Raw genomic sequence first — 19,912 nt, forward strand, 5'->3', positions numbered from 1 at the left:
GCCAGCTCAGTGCTCAATGTACTTCGTGTCTACCTATTCCTCCCTCTCGGGTGTAACAAGAAGCACTGTAGTTGGGACTCGAATTTCCCGCGCTTTGGCTCATGCTCGTTTGGTTGCCCAAGCTGTTGGGATGAAAAAAATGACCGTCCCCGCCCGGTGATGTTTTATGAAAGTAAAAACTTATTTATGCTGACTGGAACAAGGGGAGGGCACTGGGGTGGTGGGAAGGGTCGAAAAGAGCGCGTAGGGGGGGGGGAGTCAGGTGTAAGGTGTTGTATGGCACATAGCAAGTTGAGCGGGTCATTGAGCGGGTGATTGAGCGAGGAGGAACTGAGCAGCGTCGGATTTCACTCTGGACTGTTTAGCGTCGCATTGAATTTCGTTCAATGTGTGAATTGCACATGCCACAACAACTACCTACCATTTCATTGTTAAAACGCAGTCCTTGAAACCCTGATCTTTCTTTGTTGATTGGAGATTACACTGATCTGATCGACTGAACGAAACGAAATGGCATCGACTTCAGCAGCCGCATCATCCGCATCGACGACGACCACGGGGACCGCACCCCGCGACGACGAGCTGACTGCTGCGTTGGCCGAGCTCAAGGGCATTGCGCAACGCGACGCAGCACTGAGCCCCGAGGTGCAGCTGGCGCGGTTGACCAACGAAGCGACCAAGCACACATCGCTGCTCAATCCATACGAAGTGCTCCAGCTGCCGTTCGAGGCCAGCGAGTCTGACATCAAGAAGACATACAGAGCGGTGAGGTCGCTTTTTTGCTTGCGGTCGCGTTCTGGAGGATTTGAATGGGGGTGGTGGTGGTCGAGTCGAGCCGACTTTTCTGCCCCAAACGAAAACGCTATGCTTCTCAGAAGTTTGCAATCCACAATTCTATTGTTATTTTATGATGTATCTCGTTCATGGGTTTTGCTTTTGAAGAATTGGATATGCGGGCAAGACTCATCTCGAATGTTTGCCGCTTTTGTTGCGCACAGCTCTCCCTGCTTGTGCATCCCGACAAACACGCCGACAATCCACAGGCGCACGAGGCGTTCGAAGGTCTGTTCAGAAGCATTTTGGGAGTGGTGAGGTGGTTTTGCAACGAATCGTGTAGTCTTACTCGATGCATGATTGTTTGGTTGTTTCGACAGTCGTCAACAAGGCATACAAGTCCCTGACCGACCCAGAGCAGGCTACTAAACTCAAGATTATTGTCAGTGAGGCCAAGCTCATGGCGGCAGAAGAGCTCAAGAGGCGTCGCAAGCCACCAACAGCCGCCTCTGCTCAGCAGCAGCACCAGATTTTGAGCTCGGGCGTTGCCATCCTTCCCGGCGAGGCAGACGAAGTGATTCTGGACAAGATGGCGCGTGCTCATGCCACTCTGCTATTTGTTGATCTCGACCGCAAGCGCAAGGAGCACGTAAGTCGCCATGTCATGATTTTAAACGGGGGGGGGAGGTGACTTGTGTTTGTTTCTTGTTGGCCAACCTGATCGGTTTTGATTTCCCCCCCCCTTCCGCCTTCTTCTGTTACATGGACTCTCAAACTCTCCTGTTACATGGACTCTCAAACTCTCCTTTTTGCGCCTAGGATGCCCGCGAAGCATTGAACAAAAAGCGAGCCCGCGAGCTCGAACTCGAAATGGAAGAGTCGCGCAAAAAGCTGCTGCTCTCCAAACAGGCAATGGACGATAGTCGAGATGACCGAGTTGCTTCGTGGCGAACATTCGTCGAGACGGGCAAAAAGTCTGGAAAGACCAGCACGGGCGCCGCAAAATCCGTGTCGAAAGGGTTTGGCCGTGGAATGCGACCGCCAAAACTGCAGCCCGAGGCTCGCACTGAATTCTCACTTCGACAGCAACAAGCGAGCGACCAACTGCATGGCGGACCAACAGAATAAGAACATCTTGATTTTTTTTTTCGTTTTTTGTCGGCCTGCCTTGTCTTTCACGATGTCCTGGTGTTAGAGCAGTGAACACGATTTGGCTACTTTGCACACTTGTACTTGTACGACAATGCTCACACGAGAAATGAACACAGTCGACACACACAAAAACACCAATCCATGCACAGACACGTTGAATTGTACACTACACCCACAAACTCTCCCAACGACACAAACACACAGGTGCACACTTGAACACGCACAAACACATGCAACACAGTGAGGACGGCCGAAGATCGCTTTTCAAACATCCGAATGCGCTTGTGCCAACAGCTGCTGCGCTTCCTGCCGCTCTGCTTTCGCGGCGGCAAGCTCGCGCTCGGCCTCGGCAAGCTTCTCAGTCGCCTCTTCCATCATCTTGTGCGCGAGATCGCGGGCAGCCTTCGCCTGGGCCATAAACTCCTTTGCCTTGGCATTCGCCTCCAGCGTCTCAGCACGGATTTCTGCGTCAGACCGGCTGTCCGCGTCGTGTGCATGCTCGTGCTCTTGCGGCTTTTTGAGTGCGACGCTTGGACGCTCTTTCGTCGCTGGCGCTGGTGCCGCTGCAGGTGCTGCTGCGGCGGCAGGTGGCGACTTGCTATCCTCGGATTTGGGCGAGTCGGTGGACTTGGCCAGTGGCCGAGGCACAGCTGGGCGAGGTGCAATGATGGGGATTGCCGATGCACCTGGTTGCCAACGCGAGGCCACACTGCCGCCGCTGCCACTACCACCTGCGGCAGGAGCGGGAGCGGCAGGGTTGCTGTCGGGACTGGTGACGGAAAAGTTGGCGCCAAAGGCCATTGTCTGAGGGCGCTTCGGCATGACGCGTGGCGCAGCCTTCTCGGAGGCCTCTGCCGTAGTGGCGGCGGCGGCGGCGGTGGCGGTGGTAGAGGCGGCTGCAGGCTTGTCGTCGTCCGCAGCCCGTCGTGATGCAAAGGCCTGTTCGAGGTCGATGGACTTTTTCTTGGGCAAGGGCGCCGGGGGCGACGCTTTGCTGGCTGCCGCGGCATCGGTGGTGGCTGCAGTAGTTTCGGGCTCAAAGATGCTCTTCTTTTTCGGGGCCGGAGCGGGAGGCTGCGCCTTGGTGGATGTTGCTTCGGGCGATGTGGTATCTGCGGCATCCACGGTGGGCTTCTTCTTGGGCATTGGCGCTGGTGCGCCCGCCTTGGCAGCTGCCGGCGCCTCCGTGGCGGTGGCGGAAGCTGCGGTGGAAGGCTCGGGAGATGCTTCTGTTGGCGAAGTCGGATCGATGGAAGCCTTGCGCAAAACACTCGGTTTGGTCAGTGAAGGTCGTGGGAGAACCGCCGGCGTCTTGGTGCTGTCAGACGAGTCCTTCGAGGAGGGTTCATCCTTGGCAACCTCGGACGGCTTGGTGAGGACTTCCGGCTTCTTGCTCGCAGCAATGGCAGCAGCGGTGGCCTCAGCTGCGCGGACATGGGCAGGCTTCGGGGCGGGCGGCGGTGTATCGTCGTCGTCGTCAGAGTCTGCGCTTGGCACATAGGCGCTCACTGCGCGAGCACCGCCAATGCGGGTCGGAGGTCGCTTGCCCTTTTGTGCTGGCCGGGACTTGGTCAGGGAGGATAGTGGTCGGGTGGTGACATCCAGGAGATCCAGCGAGGTATTGGTTGAGGGTGTAGGGGCGCTTGATGGAGCAGCGGCTGGAGGAGCAGCAGCAGCAGCAGCAGCAGGCGTTGCGGCAGGCGTTGCGGCAGGTTGCTTGGGGCGTGGTGTTGGCCGAGGAGCTGCTTTTGGCGTCTCGGCGGATGCAGCCGCGGCGGCTGTCGGAGCAGGAGCCGCAGCCGAGGTTGAAGAAGACGAGGCCGCTGGTGATTCTGAAGATCCCGTAAATCGTGGCGCAGGGACGGGCGAGCGACCAGCCTTGGCTGGCGTTTCGCTGACATGCAGTTTGTCCGCCTCGGGAGCAGCAGCGTCTGCTGCAGTTGCCGTTGCTGACGGTGTTGCCTTTGTGCTTGCTTGATCCTTCTCGTCAGATTTGGCGTCCTCGTCGTCAGACAAGGCCGACTTGGGACGCGCAGCGGTCGCGGGTTTGGCAGCAGGCGCAGGCGGCCGAGCAGGCACATGTTTCTCCTTGGTCGCGGGCTCTGCAGCAACCGGGGCAGGGAAGGCGGGTTCCGCATTGCTATCGTCATCTGCAGCTGCCGACTTGGCTTTCCGCGTCGGCTTTGAGGGAGCCGGCGGCTTTTCCTTCTCAACGACGGGCTCTGGCGAGGAGACTGTTGCAGCAGCTTCCGCGGCACCGCTGTCGGCCTCGTCGTGGCTCATCGAGTAAGGGACCCGCGTGATCTTGCCAGACTGCAGGCCCTCGATGACGGTGGTGATGGCCTTGCTCCAATCGGTAAAATCGCGCTCGGTCTCGGCATGCACGTAGTAGTTTCGCTTCTTCTCCGAGTCCGGGATGAGCGTGTTGGTGAGCATAAACGTGGGCTTGCCCTTCTTTCCTTCGCTAGCCGGCGCTCGTTCACACGCATTGTACGTGTCGAGCGCAATGACGCCCTGCGGCTCCTTCTCGTCCATGTCCTTGTAGTAGAAGAGGTTTCCGCCATCGAGCACAAAGTACCGTCTCTGCCACTTTGCAAAGGCGCCCTTTCCACCGAGTTTCGTGAGGAATCCTGCGCGATCGGGCGACGCGAACGAGTCTGCTGCCGGAAGCTGTCGTTGGATTTCAAAAAAAGCAAGTGTAGAAAGCGAGTGAGTGAGTGAGTGAATTGGTCGAGCGGAGCAGGGGTGACAAACGCCCAGAATATCAACGAATGAATGAATTGGGGGGGGGGAGTGCAGTATTGCACATCCTTTGCACGATCTGAGCGAGAGTTTCGGTGATGCACGAAACCGAGTCAGGCCAAGATGTGCTGGGGTAAAGAGAGGAAGGGCAAGCGATCAAAGCGCTCAGACCCGAACGCAACGACAGCCAGTCACGTCAGCCACAGCGGGAATGACGATTGTCGCGTAACCTGTGTCTGCTGTCTATGCATTGATCAGAGCAAAAGCTCGCGTTTCCAGATCGTAGAATCGACGAGACCACAAAAAAAAAAAAAAAAAAAAAAAAAAAAAAAAAATCAATAAATAATAAAACAAAAAATCAATAAAAAAAAATAATGCAGAGCATAGCACTTTGGGTTTCAGGCAAATATTATCTTGCGAACGCAGCCATGAGCAAAACGCACACACGCATCAAGATGTCAAGCGTCGCGCGATGATCCATGGCTGGCTTCATTTGCACCAAGACGGCCTTGACACGGAGCGAAACACAGTCGCAGAAAAGCCAAAAAAAAAAAAGAAAAAAAAAAAAAGGATGGTAGATTGCCAAACGCGCTCTCGTCAGTGACGGGCTGTCAAAGGGGGCTTCCAGCTCTCGTGTGTGTGATGGCTTCTTTCAAGGATGGCATTGGCGTGTGTACGTGTATGTGATTGTGGGTGGACGCGAGAGGGTGAACGAGAGGGCCGAAGAACAAAAACATGACTTACGCTCATTGCTGCGATTGGTTCAAAAAAAAGAAAAAGAAAAAAAAAAGAAATTGACTGAATCTGAACAATGTTTGGAAAAGACTTTGATACCAAAGATCGGGTGAAGAACACTGCTGAAATGGAGGGAGGGAGGGATGAATGGAAAGACCAGCTGCAATTTGTGTTTTTTTTCTCTCTTGTTCGAACAACCAAGCCAAAAACATCTCACAACCGGCCAACAACTACAAACGCCACGGGACACGATCGAACAGTGTGATTTACTGCGACGGTGGCAGCTTCTTGGGCTGGAGCTTCTTTGCACGCATGTCTGGCAAAGCGAGACACAAAAAAGCAACGGGTGAGGGTTTTTCTGCCAACAAACACCCACGCCACTTTTGCGTCCACTCAACACCAACAACAGGATCAGCCTTACACTGCAGCAGCTGCTGAGGAACCTCTGCCAAAACATCGCGAGCAAGAATGCCCGGAGGCTTGTTCTTGTAGTCCTCGAACGACACAAATTGAACAATGTCGCGAGTGGCGACACGACCAGCCTGTCCATCCAGAGGAGCGCGTGAGCAACACACACACACACACACACACACACACACAAACGACGACACAGCGAGCAACCACGAATGGCTCATGCGCTGCGTACATGTTTGAGCGGCTGAACGTCAGCATCAAGAATGTTCATCTGAGCAAAGTCGGCCGATCCAACGCCGACAATAATGATGGACATGGGCAGTGAGGACGCCTGAATGATCGCTTGGCAGGTGGCATCCATATCAGTGATGACACCGTCGGTCAAGATCAAGAGAACAAAGTAGCGTGGCTCGGTCGCCATCTTTGCCTCAGCCTGTGTGCAGATTGCAAGAGTAGTTCAAAGTCAATAGAAAGCGACCGAAGAATGCAGTTTGGAAACAGGGGAAGGGGGATCGAACACACACATCCCCGACCCCCAAAAAGCCAAAGAGGACACAAAACCAACCAAAAAAAAAACCAACCACTCACCGCCGTGGCAAAGCCAGCAACCTGCTTGATGATCGGAGCAAAGTTGGTCGGACCCCAGAGCTCAACATTCGTGATGGCTTGCGTGTAGGCTTGCATGATGCCCTCGATGCCCACGCAGTAAGGGTTGGTGGGAATGCCGTTCAGCGCAAAGTCGTGCGAGATGCTGCCGTCCTTCAGCTTGCCGCCAAAACCGAACGCAGGGAAGAGACGGTCGGCGTCGTACGGTGCAATCACGTTGCCGACTTGCCAGAGCGCCTGCTGGTACTGGTTTTGCTGGAAGGGCGTCATGTAATGCAGCGAAGTGGGGTGCTTCGGGTCGCCGTTGGAGCCCGTAAAGTCGATGGCGACGGTAAAGTTGATCTCAAGACCACCGTGCAGATAGTCGAGGAACGAGTACTCTGCGGGCAGCTCGACAACCTTGTAGACGGTGAAGGTGCCCGAGTTGGTGTACTTGGAGTGCTTGGCCTTCTTCTTCTCGTTGACGAGCGGGAACTCGCGGCGATAGTTGGGGTCAATCAGCTGACGCAGCGAGAGCTGTTCGGTCACGCCAATCAAGTCGTGGCCGCCGTCGCGATCCCAGTCAAAGACCTCGATGCGGAGGGGACGGTCGAGATCGCCGTTGCAGATTTGGCGAGCAGACGCCTGAACCGGGGCCCACGTCGGGTCGAGCGTGTTCTTGATGACTGGCGAGGTGACGACCGGCGTGAACTGACCGTCTGCGCCCATGCGCATAATCCGAAAGTACGGGTCGGACTTGCCAAACAAATCCTTCTTGTCAAGCTTGTTCGCCTTGAACCAGAACTCGTGGGCAATGCGGCTCTCGCGCACCTCCTCGGCGCTCACAGTGATGCTGCCAAGGCCCTTGTGCGGCTTGCCGTCCTTGCCGTAGAGCACAGACGTCCACTTGGCGGCGCCCTTGCTCACAACCTCTGCGACCGTGGTGGACACCTCGCCAATGTACTCGCGCTTGCCGGGACCGTCCGAGTCGTACAGGGTGAACTTGATCTGCTGCACCACCTCAAAGCTGTAGTCGATCGGCACGGGCGTCACAAACTGAGGGCTCTGGTTGTTCTTGACGCGTTCCGTCTGGCCAACCTCAATCATCGCCTCGTGCCCCGTTGCCAGCGACACGACCACCAGCGGGTCGGTCTTGGACAGCGTGTCCATGGAAATGAGGTCTCTGCACACAAGGAGAGCGACAAAGACAAGGAGAGCGAACGTCAAGAAAAAGTTGATGAGATTGAGAAATTCTTCACTAAAAAAAAAAAAAAAAAAAAAAAACCCACTCAATAGAAACTCCATACAAACAAAAACGATCATCCGTGTTTTTTTTTTGTTTTTTTTTTTTTTTTTAATTTTGGATTTTATTTTTCAAAATTGTTGTTGATCCGTGTTTTGTTTGCCCACTTTGCGCAGTTGCTTTCAGGGTTTGTGCGTCCATCACGCAGTGCGGCCCAAGTGATGACGCATGCCACCAGGATGCCCATCCCCGCCCCCCGCGTGCCTTCCCACCAAGCACAGCGCACTGGTGATTGGCGAGAAGTTGTGACGTTGCAGTGAACTTGAAGCTTTTTTTTTTTTTTTTGGGTGCCACCCCAGTTCGTGATCGCATGCTGCACACCGATGGAGCGTCGATGAGGGCGTCGACGAAGGACAGTTCTGCGCGTCAGGTTGTTCTCTCTGAAATGGCGCGAAAAGACACGTACTTGGCCGAGAAGCGGAGTTCGATTTTGCTGACGAGATTGGACATGATTTTGCCTTCAAAAAAAAAAAAGAAAGAAAAAAAAAAAGAATGAAGCTGAGAAAGCAGTCACCCAAAAAAGCGCATTGATTATTGAAGAGACATATTCAAGTGTCAGCCAATACGCAGACAATCCAATCACTTGAGGCGAGTTCGCTGTGTGGAAATCCAAGCCAACGGACTACGACAGAATTGAAGCCGAGCTCCGGAACACTTGATTACTTGTCAGAATCGTCGGGAAGCCAGAGACCCTAGCAAAAAAGAGACATGGTTAATACTTGCGCGCCGGGCGACGAACTGCATTTTGCGAGGGGAGGGGGGGGGGCGCAGAGAAAACCCATACCACTTCGCTGCTTGCGCTGGCCAGAGAGAATAACTTGGGGTTGAAGACCACGCACTCAACGGGGCCTGTGTGTCCTTGGAGTCGTGTCAGGAGGCGTCCCGTGGAGCTCGACCAGATCGACACACAACCATCGATGCCGCCTTTGGAGCGAAAAATGTTGTCGTCAGCAACATCATCATTGTTGCAGCTTGCACCAGAACTTTGCATCAGCGCACTCACCACAAAATACAAACTGGCCATCGGGGGAAAAGCAGCCCTTGAGAAGAGCCGCACCATTTCCAGTGTTGGCAAGCACAGACTTGAGATCGCCAGTGTAGGCATCGACTAACAAGAGCGATCCAGGCCGCGTCGAAACAAGCAACAGCTTGCCGTCATTGCTAAACTGGATGTCAATCCATTCGCCGTGGTGCTGAATGTTGAACGTGCTGAATGGTCCCTGTGTGTTGCCGAGAGGGCAGAATGCAGCAAACCCGCGCTCGAAATCAGTGCGTGGCGAAAGACAATCAACCATTTAACCCCCCCCTCTCCCCAAACGGCCCTACTCTGTTTCCTCACTTTTAAACACCCGCCGCAGCAGAATTGGACAACAACGCAACGACACGTACACGATCGAAAGTGCGCAAATCGTAGAGCTTGATCATTGACGACTCGATGCCTGCAGCAAACAAGACACCCTCAGGGTCAAACGATACGATAGGTGCGCCGGATGTATGTAGAAGGCCCTGTGTAATCATCCAAATCAAACACAAGGTCATCAACCTAACGAGCGCATCAGCAATGCAGCAGTTCGCTCATGCTTTTTTTTTTCTACCTGTGTGTTGTTCGATCGCAAATCCCACAACCGAGCTGTGCCGTCGTAGGAACCAGTCATAAACAGATCTTCTGATGGCGAGGTAGCGAGCGAGACGACTCTAACCAATAGAATGTCGGTGGAGGCGACGATGGGAAGTGAAAGTCACTGCTGTCAGAATCTGGAGCTTCAGGTTTCCCCCTGTATAGTTTGTTACCTTTGAGTATGACCAATGAAATACCGCAAATACTTGTTGTCATGCAATGACAGATATCGGATGGTGTCTACAATTCGAGCAGAAAAACTGTAAGTCGCCAACGAGCCGTCGCACCGACCTCCACATTCAAATGGAAAGCAGCCCATGCTTTTTTGTGTTGTTGATAGTCCATGACATGACAAAACAAACTGATATCGCTTGTCGGGAAGCGACTTACTATCAACCTTGTTGGACGCATGCAAGACCGACTTGGCGCCGTGTGCAAAGTGGATGAGGTCGCACCCGTACTTTTTGCTGTACAGCTTGGACTTGACTCTACCATCCATCACCAAAACCAAACAGCAATGGGTTGTTCACAAGCATGAGACGTCGGGCTCGGTTCCAATGTGAGCTCAGTCAAACGAATCTAATACGACACAGGCTCCTCGCTCCCCACTGCTCTGCGGCCCCCCCCCCACCACCACCACCACCCAACACTCCAAACAACAAGCTCATCAACACCGCTGCCTTGACTTCCCGCCTCAATGGTCTTGCAAATGGGAGATGAGCAACTCTCAAACGTACTTTCCCTGCACGCAGTCGTAAATGTGGATGCTGTCGTCGTCGCTGCTCGTCACGCAGAGCTCTCCGCTGGGTGCCAGGCAAAGCGAATTCACACGCCCAGAGTTGTCTCGAAATCGCTTGGCGAGCTGGAGCGATCCGACATTTTCTGATGTGATTCGCATCTGTGCGTCTCGATTGAAAACGAAAAAGACTGCACACTGCATTGTCCTAATTCTGCTGTCTCACGAAATCTATCAACCAAAAATGAGACGAGGCATCAGTCACTCTTATTGCCGCTTGTCTTGTAGTGTTGGATTTCGGTCTGAACAACACACAATTGAACAAAAAATGGCCATTGAGCCAAACCCAACGTTACCGGCAGCTGCCCAGCAAGCTCCCGTCGAACAAGATGCGCGGGAAAGGCTGGACAACGCCTCTGTGGGCTCAGGCAGCGCCAGTCGAGGTGGACCGGACATGAGCAAAGGGCCCATTGCCGTATTCAACGTGCCCAAGGAGAAACAGGAACAAGAACACCAACGCCATGACAACGAGGCTGCCGCCGGTGTTGCGACCGAGATTGCGCCGGCCATGCCGTACATCTCAAGCTCGCCAGGTCCTTCATCAGGCGAGCAGTCGGGGGCGGAGGTGGATGCGGAGCAACAAGCCACAGTCGGCGAATTTCCAGGTCGACGTGCCGGTCTGAGCAGCACACTCCCTCTTGCTGCCGGCGAATTGCCGCCTCCACCCACCATCGCCGGGATTCGTCTCCACGAGGAGCCGGATGCAACTGGCAAAGGCGTTCCAAGTTCTGCCGGAGTCGTCGCTGTTGGAGCCGGTGCGGGTGACGGCGGCGGCAACGAGCAAGGCCGCGAAAGTTCCGACTCCGAGAACATGAACGCCAAACAGTCGGACGCGATGCGAAATGTGCTCAACCTGCCCGACCTGATCATTACGCTCCAGGATGTGAGTTACTGGATTCCGACACCGCGTCGCTCACTGAAGGAGCTGATGTCTCGGAAGAAGAAGCCGAGTTCGGGCCAAGTTGTTCCCGAGCGTCCCAAGCGCATCTATCTCCTCAACCACATCACCGGCACCATTCGGGTAAGCCGTTTCTGTCTGTAAAATGGTTTGAATTTACGATGCGTGTCAGGTGATCTCATTCAGTTGGGGTTGAGGCGGTTGGGTTGTTGTACTTTTGCTCAATCATTGTGGATTTTGTGTTTGATTTGTTTCTCGTTCCTTGTCGACAATAGCCGAAACAAATGACCATGCTGATGGGCAAGAGTGGTACGACATCGAGTGACCTGTTGTTATGGGCAACGCGCCTTCATGCAAGTGCTCTTGTTCACTTACCGCGTGCGCCATGTTTGTTTGGGCTAGGTGCCGGCAAATCGACCCTTCTTGATGTCATTGCGGGCCGCAAGACTTTTGGCACGGTCGAGGGCACGCTGCTCTTCAACGGCCAGCCACGCCCGCACAACTTCCGTCGCTTGTGTGGATACGTTGAGCAGGTAAGGGATACATCTTGCAAAGGCATGATGCTGTGCTGGGACGACTCAATCGCACTTGTTTTCCGTCAGACCGACACACTGATGCCAACACTGACCCCGCGCGAGCACTTTTACTACACGGCACGATTGCGACTCCCGTCTTCTTTGGAGAAGGATGAGATCGACGATCATGTGAGTTCAGTCGTCGCAAAGCTGGGGCTTCAAGGATGCGCGGACACGGTTGTGGGAGGATTGCGGCACCGCGGCATTTCCGGCGGCGAGGCCAAGCGTGTCAACATTGGCCTAGAGCTCATCACTTCGCCCAGTAAGTACACGCGCAGGAAACAGAGGATGAGCATGCGAGAGGTGTGGTGGTTTTTTTTTTTTGCTTTTTGTTTTTTTTCGTGGACTCGGGTCCTGAAACTTGCGGTTAATTCTTGCTATGGTTGAACAGCGGTCTTGTTCTTGGATGAGCCATCGTCTGGATTGGATGGTAAGACACCTAGCTGTCGTTCGAGTTCATCTTCAGCGCTTTGCTTGAAATGGAGCGTTGTTGAGACCACCAAGCAGCACTTACCTTAAGATTGGCATTCCTTTTTGGCTCAGCGACAACTGCATTTGACATTATGCGCGTCGTACGCAAGATTTGTGACGACGGCACTGGCGTCCTGTGTACGCTCCACCAACCAAGCCGTGAGATCTGGGAGTTGTTTCACAAGTGCGTTGTCCAACGAGTCGTGTGTGAAAGTTTGTGTGTGTGTGTGCTGACTGACCCTCCGACTCTTTCTGCCTTTTCTTCGATAGCCTCGTCTTGCTCTCCACGGGAGGTGTTGCTTTCTTTGGACCGACCAACCTTGCTGTGCCGTACTTTACCAGACTTGGATTTGAGTGCTTGCCCGGGAAAAATCCTGCCGAGTTTGTTTGTGAGCAGTGGTTTTTTGTTTTGTCCTCTGTTTGTGGAGATTTCAAGAACCTGCGCTATGGTCGCCAAAGCTCACTGAATGGCTTGATGTTGTCTTGCAGTGGACGTGCTGAACAGCACCACACCAACAGGCTACACCAGTGTTCGGGGCCCGCACGTCGATGACGAATTCTTTTTGAAACAGTACACTGACTCTCGCATGGCAGAGGAGCGCAACTACTCTGCTCTTGCTACGGCAGAGCAGGCGGCCGCCGAGGCAGCTGCACTCTCCGAGAAGGACTTGAACGAGACATTTCCGCTCTTTCAAAATTCTGCCCAGCACAACATGAAGGTGTTGCTGCAGCGCAGCGGCGTTCGCCTGCGACGTGACTCGAACTTTTACGTCAATCGACTGATCGTGCCGACCATTGTTGCCCTCATCCTCTTGCTGCTCTACCTCGACAGTCCGTACGACATGTCGGGCATTCGCAATCGGCAGTCCATCATCATGTTGACCGTGACATTCTTCCTGATTGGAACCAACAGTCTGATTTCGTTGTGTAAGGCTTGATGATTGATGCTGATGATGATGATTGAAAGTTGAAACCGCTTGCGTCCTTTGTCTAAGGGGACGGACTCTCGTTTGCAGACATTGAAGACCGAATCTTCTTTACAAGAGAGCGCAATGCCGCTGCGTATCAAGTGTCTTCCTATTACCTTGCGACCACGCTGGTCGAGCTCCCCATTGTCACGCTGAAAGCTTTCATATGGGTGACACTCGTCTACTGGACGGTGCCTTTCGATGAGACGGCGGACAAGTACTTTTTCTTCCTCGCAGTCGGCGTTGTGCTCGCGGATATCGGCATTGCCGCGGCACAGGTCAGTCGGCGTGGGGGTTTTTTGTTTGTTTGTTCTTGCGTTTTGGAATGAGGCGTAGCAACGTGACCGGCATGCTCAAGCGGTTTGGCTTGTCGTAGTTTTTTGGGTTTTTCATTTCGACCTTGGAAAGCGCCGTTTCTGGAATGATTATCTTTGCGCTCACGGCGCTCACATTCTCTGGTTTCTTCATCCGGTTTCAGGTGAGGAGCTGAGGTGTAGGCAGCGGCAGGAGTGCTGTGAAAAACAAAAAATACGGGTGATACTCATTGGCAAGGAAATGTTTGGTTCCACTCAATTCCTTCGCAGGACATTCCCGATGGTTGGATCTGGGCGTACTATATCTCTCCCGCGCACTACGCCATCGCAGCGCTTGTCATCAGCCAATTCGATGGCACAACTGCGTACTCACAAACCCAGACAGTCTGCTTGACGGGCGAGACCAACCTGATCTGCCCTGCTCCCGGAAACAGCTCGTCGCCCATTCCCTGCACTGACCTCCTGCTTCCTTTGCCTTCCTCTGTCATTCTAACGCAACTCGGCGCCCAATCTGGCTTCTTCGGCTCCATCTGGCCAAACTTTGTGGCCCTCATCATCTTTTGGGTGATTTTCCGGGTGGCATCGTACTGCGCGCTTCGTTTCCGTCAACACGGCAGACGTTAAATTTGACGAGCGGCACGAACAAAGGGTTGGTCAATGTTCATTTCATGTGTCGTCGGATCCTTTTTGTTTTTTCGCATCAACGTGTCTTTAATGCGCACGATCTGGCTTGTTTTGGATGGGACTGTATTGGTGCGCACTTGTAAAGTAAAAATTGTTCCATTTTCGAAGAAACCACCAGGCAGTTTTCTGCGCAGCCGCCTCGCCGTATGCCTCTAAGCACGTTTCTAGAATGCAGCCTGCGATCGATCGTTGAAGTAGCGTGGCAGGAAGCTGGTTTTGAATGCTGCTGGTTGTTGCCAGACTCTAAACGCTTTTTGGCAATTTCAATTTCAGACAAGTCTTTGTGAGATCTTTGCCTTCCCCCCTACCCCCGTCCACTTCCAGATCAACCTCCACGTTCATGCATATAATCCATGCAGAGCGTTGCGTCGATTGTTCCTGCTCAATTTCTGCACGCTGAGTGACCCGCGTTAACCAATCCAAATTGCTGCGCGAGATCTGCCCGTAACCAAGTGTTGAGGGGTTTTTTTTTTTTTTTTTTCAATTTTGATGTTTTGGATTTTATTTTTTTTTATTTTTTTTTTTTTTTATGATTCGATCTTCAGCAAAAATTTCAATCTTTTTTTTTTTTTTTTTTTTTTTCGTTTCCATTCATTCCCCTCGTTCCGCTCGCCAGACTCGAACGCTTCTCTTCTTCTTCCTGCACGTTGCTCTTCGCCAGTGCCAGCTGCTCTCCTTCATTTCATCCTGGTACGCAGTTCCTGCGCGCTCGTGCCCGCGACGAAAGAGGAGAACCAGATCGCCAAAAACAACAAAAAAAATACATAAAAACCAGCAACAGCAGCAGTGTTGAATGGGCTCAAAAAGCAGCAAGCAAGCCAAGTCACCGTCGTCCAAGCCCAGCAAGCAATCCAGCAAAAGGTCAAAGAAGAGCAAGGCGTCTGCGTCCAGTGAGAACAGCAACCTCTCGCTCGCAGACGGCGCGTCGGCAGGCGGGGCCACAACGGCAGCGTCGTCCTCGTCGGCTTCGACCTCGTCATCCTCGTCGTCCTCGGCAGCGGCAGGTCGGCAGCAGTCCGTGCCAGTCATCATCACTGCGTCTTCACCCGCAGACAACGACTCGTCGCTCGCGCACTCTCCAGGCCCAGTGCGCTCGGGCAGCGTCGACCCAGCAGCAGCAGCAGCAGCGTCATCGAATCTCGCTCCAACACCGAGGGGATCTGCTTCGTCTGCGCGATCGTCAACCTCGTCCGTCTCGCCCCCACCAACGCCCAACGCAATGTCTGCGTCACTCTCGCCGCCGCAGAAGGTGCTCTCGCGCAGCCCCAGCTCCGAGCTGCGGGCCGCTGCAGCGCGCACCATGTCTGTGGACAGCCCGCAGCCGTTGCTCACTGCCAAAACTGCCAATCCCATCGCGGTCGCCAAGGAGAGCGCCCGTGCTCGCTCCCCGTCCACCGGCAACCTCAACCATCGCAAGGTCCCAGTCATCACTGCACCCATCGGAGCCGCCCCCGCCAATCCCAAGGATGCCAAGAAGATCAAAAAGACGCCGCTCGATGAGTCTGGCAAAATTAAGCTCGGCCTGCAAGCCCCGCAGATCGACATGTCCGACCAGGAGCTCACAGAACGCTTTAGCAACATGATGGTAGGGTGTTGTTCTCTTGTTTGCTGGTGGGGTCGGGGTGGAGGTGGGTGGGGTGTGTGTTTTTGGGGGGGTTGAAGCGCTTCACTTGTGTTTTGCTTGGGATTTTTACTCACACAGTCGCCTCCCTTTGTTGCCTTCTCCCCCCCCCCTCTCTTGACGTTTGCTGGCTAGAACGAACTGAACGTCACCGGAGAGCACCGGGAGGCGATGGACGCTTTGCCCAAGGAAAAGAAGTGGATCATGATGCAGGCCCACACGTCGATGCAACCCCAGACTGAAGTTGCGCGAAGCTCGGCTGAGGAAGATGCCGCCATGTTTGTTTCAGGCGTTCTCGACCCCGAGCGTGTCACCCACGCCCGCATCGACATTGAAACCAAGCCCATCTCGTTCACCATCACGTTTGTGGAGAGCGGTGGTCTCCAAGGCTTGATTACCTGGATGAAGGCCGCTGCGTTCAATTCCTACCAGGAGGTGTCGGCCGACGTTGCGGCTGTCCAGTACGAGTGCGTTCGCTGTCTTCGAGCCATCATCAACGTCGAGTATGGCTTGTCCGAGTTCACCAAGGACAACGAAGGCTTTGAAACGCTGGCCTTGTCGCTCGATTCGAACAACCACCGCATGGTCGCCCTCGTTCTCAAGATGCTGGCAGCCCTGTGTCTTGTCGAGGGCGGACACAAGCGAATTCTCGACGCCATGGAGTACCGCTCGCGTCTTCTCAACGAGCCCCAGCGCTTCCGCGCCTTGGTTCACGCGATGCAGACCATCGAGAATACCGAGTTTGTGGTGAGGTTTTGTGGTGTGTGTGTGTGTGTGTGTGTGTGCCAGAAAGGAGGTGTTACAATGCGTCGCATTTGGCTCAGTTTGTTCTGACGCTTGCGACATTTGTTTTCCAGACCGCCGCTGTGACCTTCATCAACTCGTTTGTCAACTTCCCGGATGAAATGGCAGTTCGCGTGCATCTGCGAAACGAGTTTAGCAACCACGAGGTGCTCAAGGTTCTTTCGGTAGGTTGTATTTTGCTTGACGTTCGTTCCGACTTTTCATTCTGTTGGCTCACTTTTCCACTTTATGTGCCTGTTGCAGTCCTTCAAGTCTCGTGAAGACCCCGATCTGATCACTCAGATCAAGATCTTTGAGGAAGAGTACCATTCCGACATTGAAGAGCTCACAGAACGCTTCAACTCGCGCGTCAACACGGAAGACGTGCAAGAAATGTTCCGAGCCATTCGTACGAGTATTGTGGACACTGAGGCGTATGATTGGTTCCTTTCCATCTTCCAGCATTTCATGCTGCTTCCTCACAGCGACCATCGCATGGTGTAAGTAGTTCCTTTCGTGCTCGGAGACGATTCTTGGTTTTCCCGCACCACCTCACTGGTTTTACATTTGCAATCGGGGGGGGGGGACGCTGTCCACCATTTTCTTTGTCTTTCAGCGCCAAGTACTACCAACTGATTCGCAACGTTGTTGCTCAAATTGCCACCCAAGACCAGCGCGGGTTGGACTACGATTTCCACTATTCCTATCACCTCGATGTGCAGGCTGTCATGCAGACCTACATTGACAAGGACGAGTTGGATTCGGCCAAGCGCCGCGTCACAGAGCTTGAGGCCGCCCTGCAGCGTCATGATTCGCTAGTTGCCGCGAAGGAGGCGGAAATTAAGAAGCAGATTGATGTCTTTGACGAAAAGCGTCGCACTTACGATTCCTTGTAAGTTGTGTTGTCATTTATTTTTCTTGCGGGGGGAGGGCTTGGGCTTTTGTACGATGCGGTTGTTCCGCCATCCTTCATTTTTACCCATTATGCATGTGCAATACGCTCTTTTTTTTTTCTTGCGGGTAGGTTGGCTGAGCGCGATGAAACCATCCGCGGACTGTCCTCCAAGCAGGTCGAACTCAACTCCACCATTGCCGAGCTCAACGCGCGACCTCCTCCGGCCGCTCCGTCTGAGGAACAGCAGATCGCCCCCAAGCGTACCATCCCCGCCAATCCTATGGCTGCCGCGCTTGCAGCTGCCATCACCTCGTCGACTGTGGGTCGAAATGCAGAGTCTGCGTCTGAAAGCGAGGAATCTGCAGGAACTCCTCCTCCTCCGCCGCCGCCGCCAATGATGGGCGGCCCTCCGCCACCACCACCACCGCCGATGATGGGTGGCCCTCCGCCGCCTCCAGGCCCACCCCCGCCGCCCGGTGCCCCGCCGGCTCCTGGCATGGGCGGCATGGGTGGCATGGCTGCACCCGCCGGCCTGCCCGCCAAGAAGTCTGTGGCGCCCGCCGTCAAGACCAAGCAGCTGCAATGGATGAAGATGCCCAACAACAAGGTCAAGGAGACGCTGTGGAGCAATGCCGACGACGAAAAGTGGCTTGGAAAGCTCGACTTGTCCGAGATCGAGAACGCCTTCGCTGCCAAGGTCATTGTCAAAGAGGAGCCTACAGAGCCCGTGCTTGGTCCAATCAAGAAGAAGGACATTGAGCTTTTGGACGCCAAGCGTGCCTATAACATTTCCATCATGCTTGCGCGTGTGCCCTACTCGTTCCAAGAAATCAAGACCGCTCTGATTGCCATGGATGAAGAAAAGCTCAACGAGCAAATGCTCAAGTCCTTCCTGACTTATATTCCGACAGCAGAAGAGGTAACGTTCGGGGGGGGGAGTTTTGAGTCGTTTTTTTTTTTTTTTTTTGTGGTTGTTGATGCACTCGCACTCATCCCGGTTCTTTCTTTTCACGCTTAAAACAAACAGTTGACCATCTTGAACGAATACCGCGGCAAGCCTGAAGAACTGAGCAAGGCCGATCGCTACTTTTTGGACGTGCAGACAGTTGATCACTTTGAAGACCGTCTCAATGCCATGTACTTTAAGCGACGTTTCAACGACCGATTGGCCGAAATCACTCCGGTATGTGCAAGTTGTCGTATGTTTTGGTGTTATATGTGTGTGCTTGTGTGTTTCATTTGTTTTTGCTTCCAACTCTTGAAAACACTCGCACAGATTGTGAGCACCATATCTGCCGCCTCGCGCGAAGTGGCCGACAGTCAGAAGCTGAAGAGTCTGTTCGAGGTGAGTCGCTATTTTGTTTTGATTGGGTTTTCTCGGGACTCTTCCTGTTCTTGAGTGGTGTAAAACTCACTTTTCGACTCGCTTCTCCTCTCCTCGTGTGCGCAGCTCATTCTGGCACTCGGAAACCACCTCAACGGCGGAACAACGCGAGGTGGCGCTTACGGCTTCAAACTGGAAACTCTCGGCAAGCTTGGCGACACGCGCACCAACAACAACCGATCGTTCTTGCACTTCTTTGCCGACTTGTTGACGCGCAAGTTCCCAGAGCTGCTCGATGTTGCAAAGGAGCTGGGCTCAGTCAAGCCTGCTGCCGGCATGGTTGTTTCCACTGTGGTGGTCGAGCTGACAGACTTGCGCCGTGGCCTCGAAGCCATCAAGACCAATCTCGACACGTTGCCGGAGGACGACGGGACATCTCGCGACAAGTATGGAGTCGTGATGCGTGCCTTTTACGACTACGCGGCGTTGGCGATCAAAAAGACGGAAACTGCTTCCGCGAGCATGGACGAGCTATACAACACGGCCGCCAATCTGTTTGGCGAAAACCCCAAGTCCACGCAGCCCGATGCCTTCTTCCTGTACTTTAAGCAGTTCATCGACAGCCTGGAGCATGCCGTCGCCGACAACGTCACGGACTCGGCCAAGCAAGCCGTGGCAGAGAAGCGAGCCAAGGAGCAGGAGGAGCTTCGTGCCAAGATTATGAGCAAAAAGCTGGCAAAGGGTACGTGCTGGCCTTTATTTAGTTATGAATTGGTTTTTTTTTGGGGGGGGGAGAGAGGAGGAAGCAGGAGCCAGATGGGTATGTTGCACTGATGCTGACGTTGCTCCCTTGCTTTTTCCTTTCGCACGTACAGAGCAAGCCGACACAAAGGGTGTCATGGATGGGCTGATCGAGTCATTGCGTACTGGAGCTTGGCGCGAGCGTCGCCAAAAAGCAGCGACCAACGTGTAGAATTGTGGCAATGTCTATTGTGTAGTTTGTGCCTCTGCTCGTTCTCCTCCGCTCGCTGATGCTAGGAGTGATATCTGGTCCCATTTCGTTGTTTTCACATTGATTATCTGCATTGTTCGTTTGTTGTGACTGGATGAAGCTTGTGGCTTCGTTTGTATTTGGATTTTGTTCGTTTGATTCATGTCTACTCCCCCTTGTTGGCGACCTACCTGTTCTTTTTGGATGTTTGTTGCTATAAACATCATTGGTCATTCACCAAGATCCATGGAATTTGGTTTTTTTTTTTT

General features: G+C 53.7%; 6 protein-coding genes across 6 annotated transcripts; 3 read left to right on the forward strand and 3 right to left on the reverse strand.

Moving 5' to 3' along the window:
- Nucleotides 1–451: 451 nt before the first annotated feature.
- CAOG_02373 (hypothetical protein) lies at nt 452–2,062 on the forward strand. The gene is made up of 4 exons (XM_004349073.2): nt 452–765; nt 999–1,062; nt 1,155–1,423; nt 1,594–2,062. The coding sequence occupies exons 1-4, from the start codon at nt 511–513 to the stop codon at nt 1,900–1,902; spliced, it is 897 nt and encodes a 298-aa protein (XP_004349123.1). The 5' UTR covers nt 452–510; the 3' UTR covers nt 1,903–2,062.
- CAOG_02374 (hypothetical protein) lies at nt 1,988–5,455 on the reverse strand. Its single transcript, XM_004349074.2, has 2 exons — nt 5,413–5,455; nt 1,988–4,596 (listed from the first exon to the last, which is right to left on the reverse strand). Exons 1-2 carry the CDS (start codon nt 5,416–5,418, stop codon nt 2,191–2,193), a joined length of 2,412 nt encoding a protein of 803 aa, XP_004349124.1. The 5' UTR covers nt 5,419–5,455; the 3' UTR covers nt 1,988–2,190.
- An 11-nt stretch (nt 5,456–5,466) lies between these two features.
- On the reverse strand, nt 5,467–8,217 carry CAOG_08597 (hypothetical protein). The gene is made up of 5 exons (XM_011271895.1): nt 8,112–8,217; nt 6,406–7,585; nt 6,050–6,250; nt 5,825–5,945; nt 5,467–5,719 (listed from the first exon to the last, which is right to left on the reverse strand). The coding sequence occupies exons 1-5, from the start codon at nt 8,153–8,155 to the stop codon at nt 5,670–5,672; spliced, it is 1,596 nt and encodes a 531-aa protein (XP_011270197.1). The 5' UTR covers nt 8,156–8,217; the 3' UTR covers nt 5,467–5,669.
- On the reverse strand, nt 8,216–10,252 carry CAOG_08598 (hypothetical protein). Its single transcript, XM_011271896.1, has 8 exons — nt 10,061–10,252; nt 9,714–9,811; nt 9,497–9,563; nt 9,301–9,400; nt 9,095–9,211; nt 8,709–8,925; nt 8,490–8,629; nt 8,216–8,397 (listed from the first exon to the last, which is right to left on the reverse strand). Exons 1-8 carry the CDS (start codon nt 10,219–10,221, stop codon nt 8,365–8,367), a joined length of 933 nt encoding a protein of 310 aa, XP_011270198.1. The 5' UTR covers nt 10,222–10,252; the 3' UTR covers nt 8,216–8,364.
- Nucleotides 10,253–10,321: 69 nt separating this feature from the next.
- CAOG_02377 (hypothetical protein) lies at nt 10,322–14,140 on the forward strand. The gene is made up of 11 exons (XM_004349077.2): nt 10,322–11,140; nt 11,293–11,326; nt 11,420–11,550; nt 11,620–11,854; nt 11,984–12,022; nt 12,136–12,247; nt 12,334–12,452; nt 12,553–12,990; nt 13,080–13,309; nt 13,408–13,509; nt 13,616–14,140. Exons 1-11 carry the CDS (start codon nt 10,388–10,390, stop codon nt 13,967–13,969), a joined length of 2,547 nt encoding a protein of 848 aa, XP_004349127.1. The 5' UTR covers nt 10,322–10,387; the 3' UTR covers nt 13,970–14,140.
- A 478-nt stretch (nt 14,141–14,618) lies between these two features.
- On the forward strand, nt 14,619–19,892 carry CAOG_02378 (hypothetical protein). The gene is made up of 10 exons (XM_004349078.2): nt 14,619–15,614; nt 15,786–16,397; nt 16,508–16,618; nt 16,698–16,933; nt 17,050–17,325; nt 17,458–18,247; nt 18,356–18,511; nt 18,605–18,673; nt 18,779–19,394; nt 19,528–19,892. The coding sequence occupies exons 1-10, from the start codon at nt 14,823–14,825 to the stop codon at nt 19,623–19,625; spliced, it is 3,756 nt and encodes a 1,251-aa protein (XP_004349128.2). The 5' UTR covers nt 14,619–14,822; the 3' UTR covers nt 19,626–19,892.
- The last annotated feature ends 20 nt before the right edge of the window (nt 19,893–19,912 follow it).

The sequence above is a fragment of the Capsaspora owczarzaki genome (assembly GCF_000151315.2).
Source record: "Capsaspora owczarzaki ATCC 30864 unplaced genomic scaffold supercont2.3, whole genome shotgun sequence".
Lineage (NCBI taxonomy): Eukaryota > Filasterea > Ministeriida > Capsasporidae > Capsaspora > Capsaspora owczarzaki.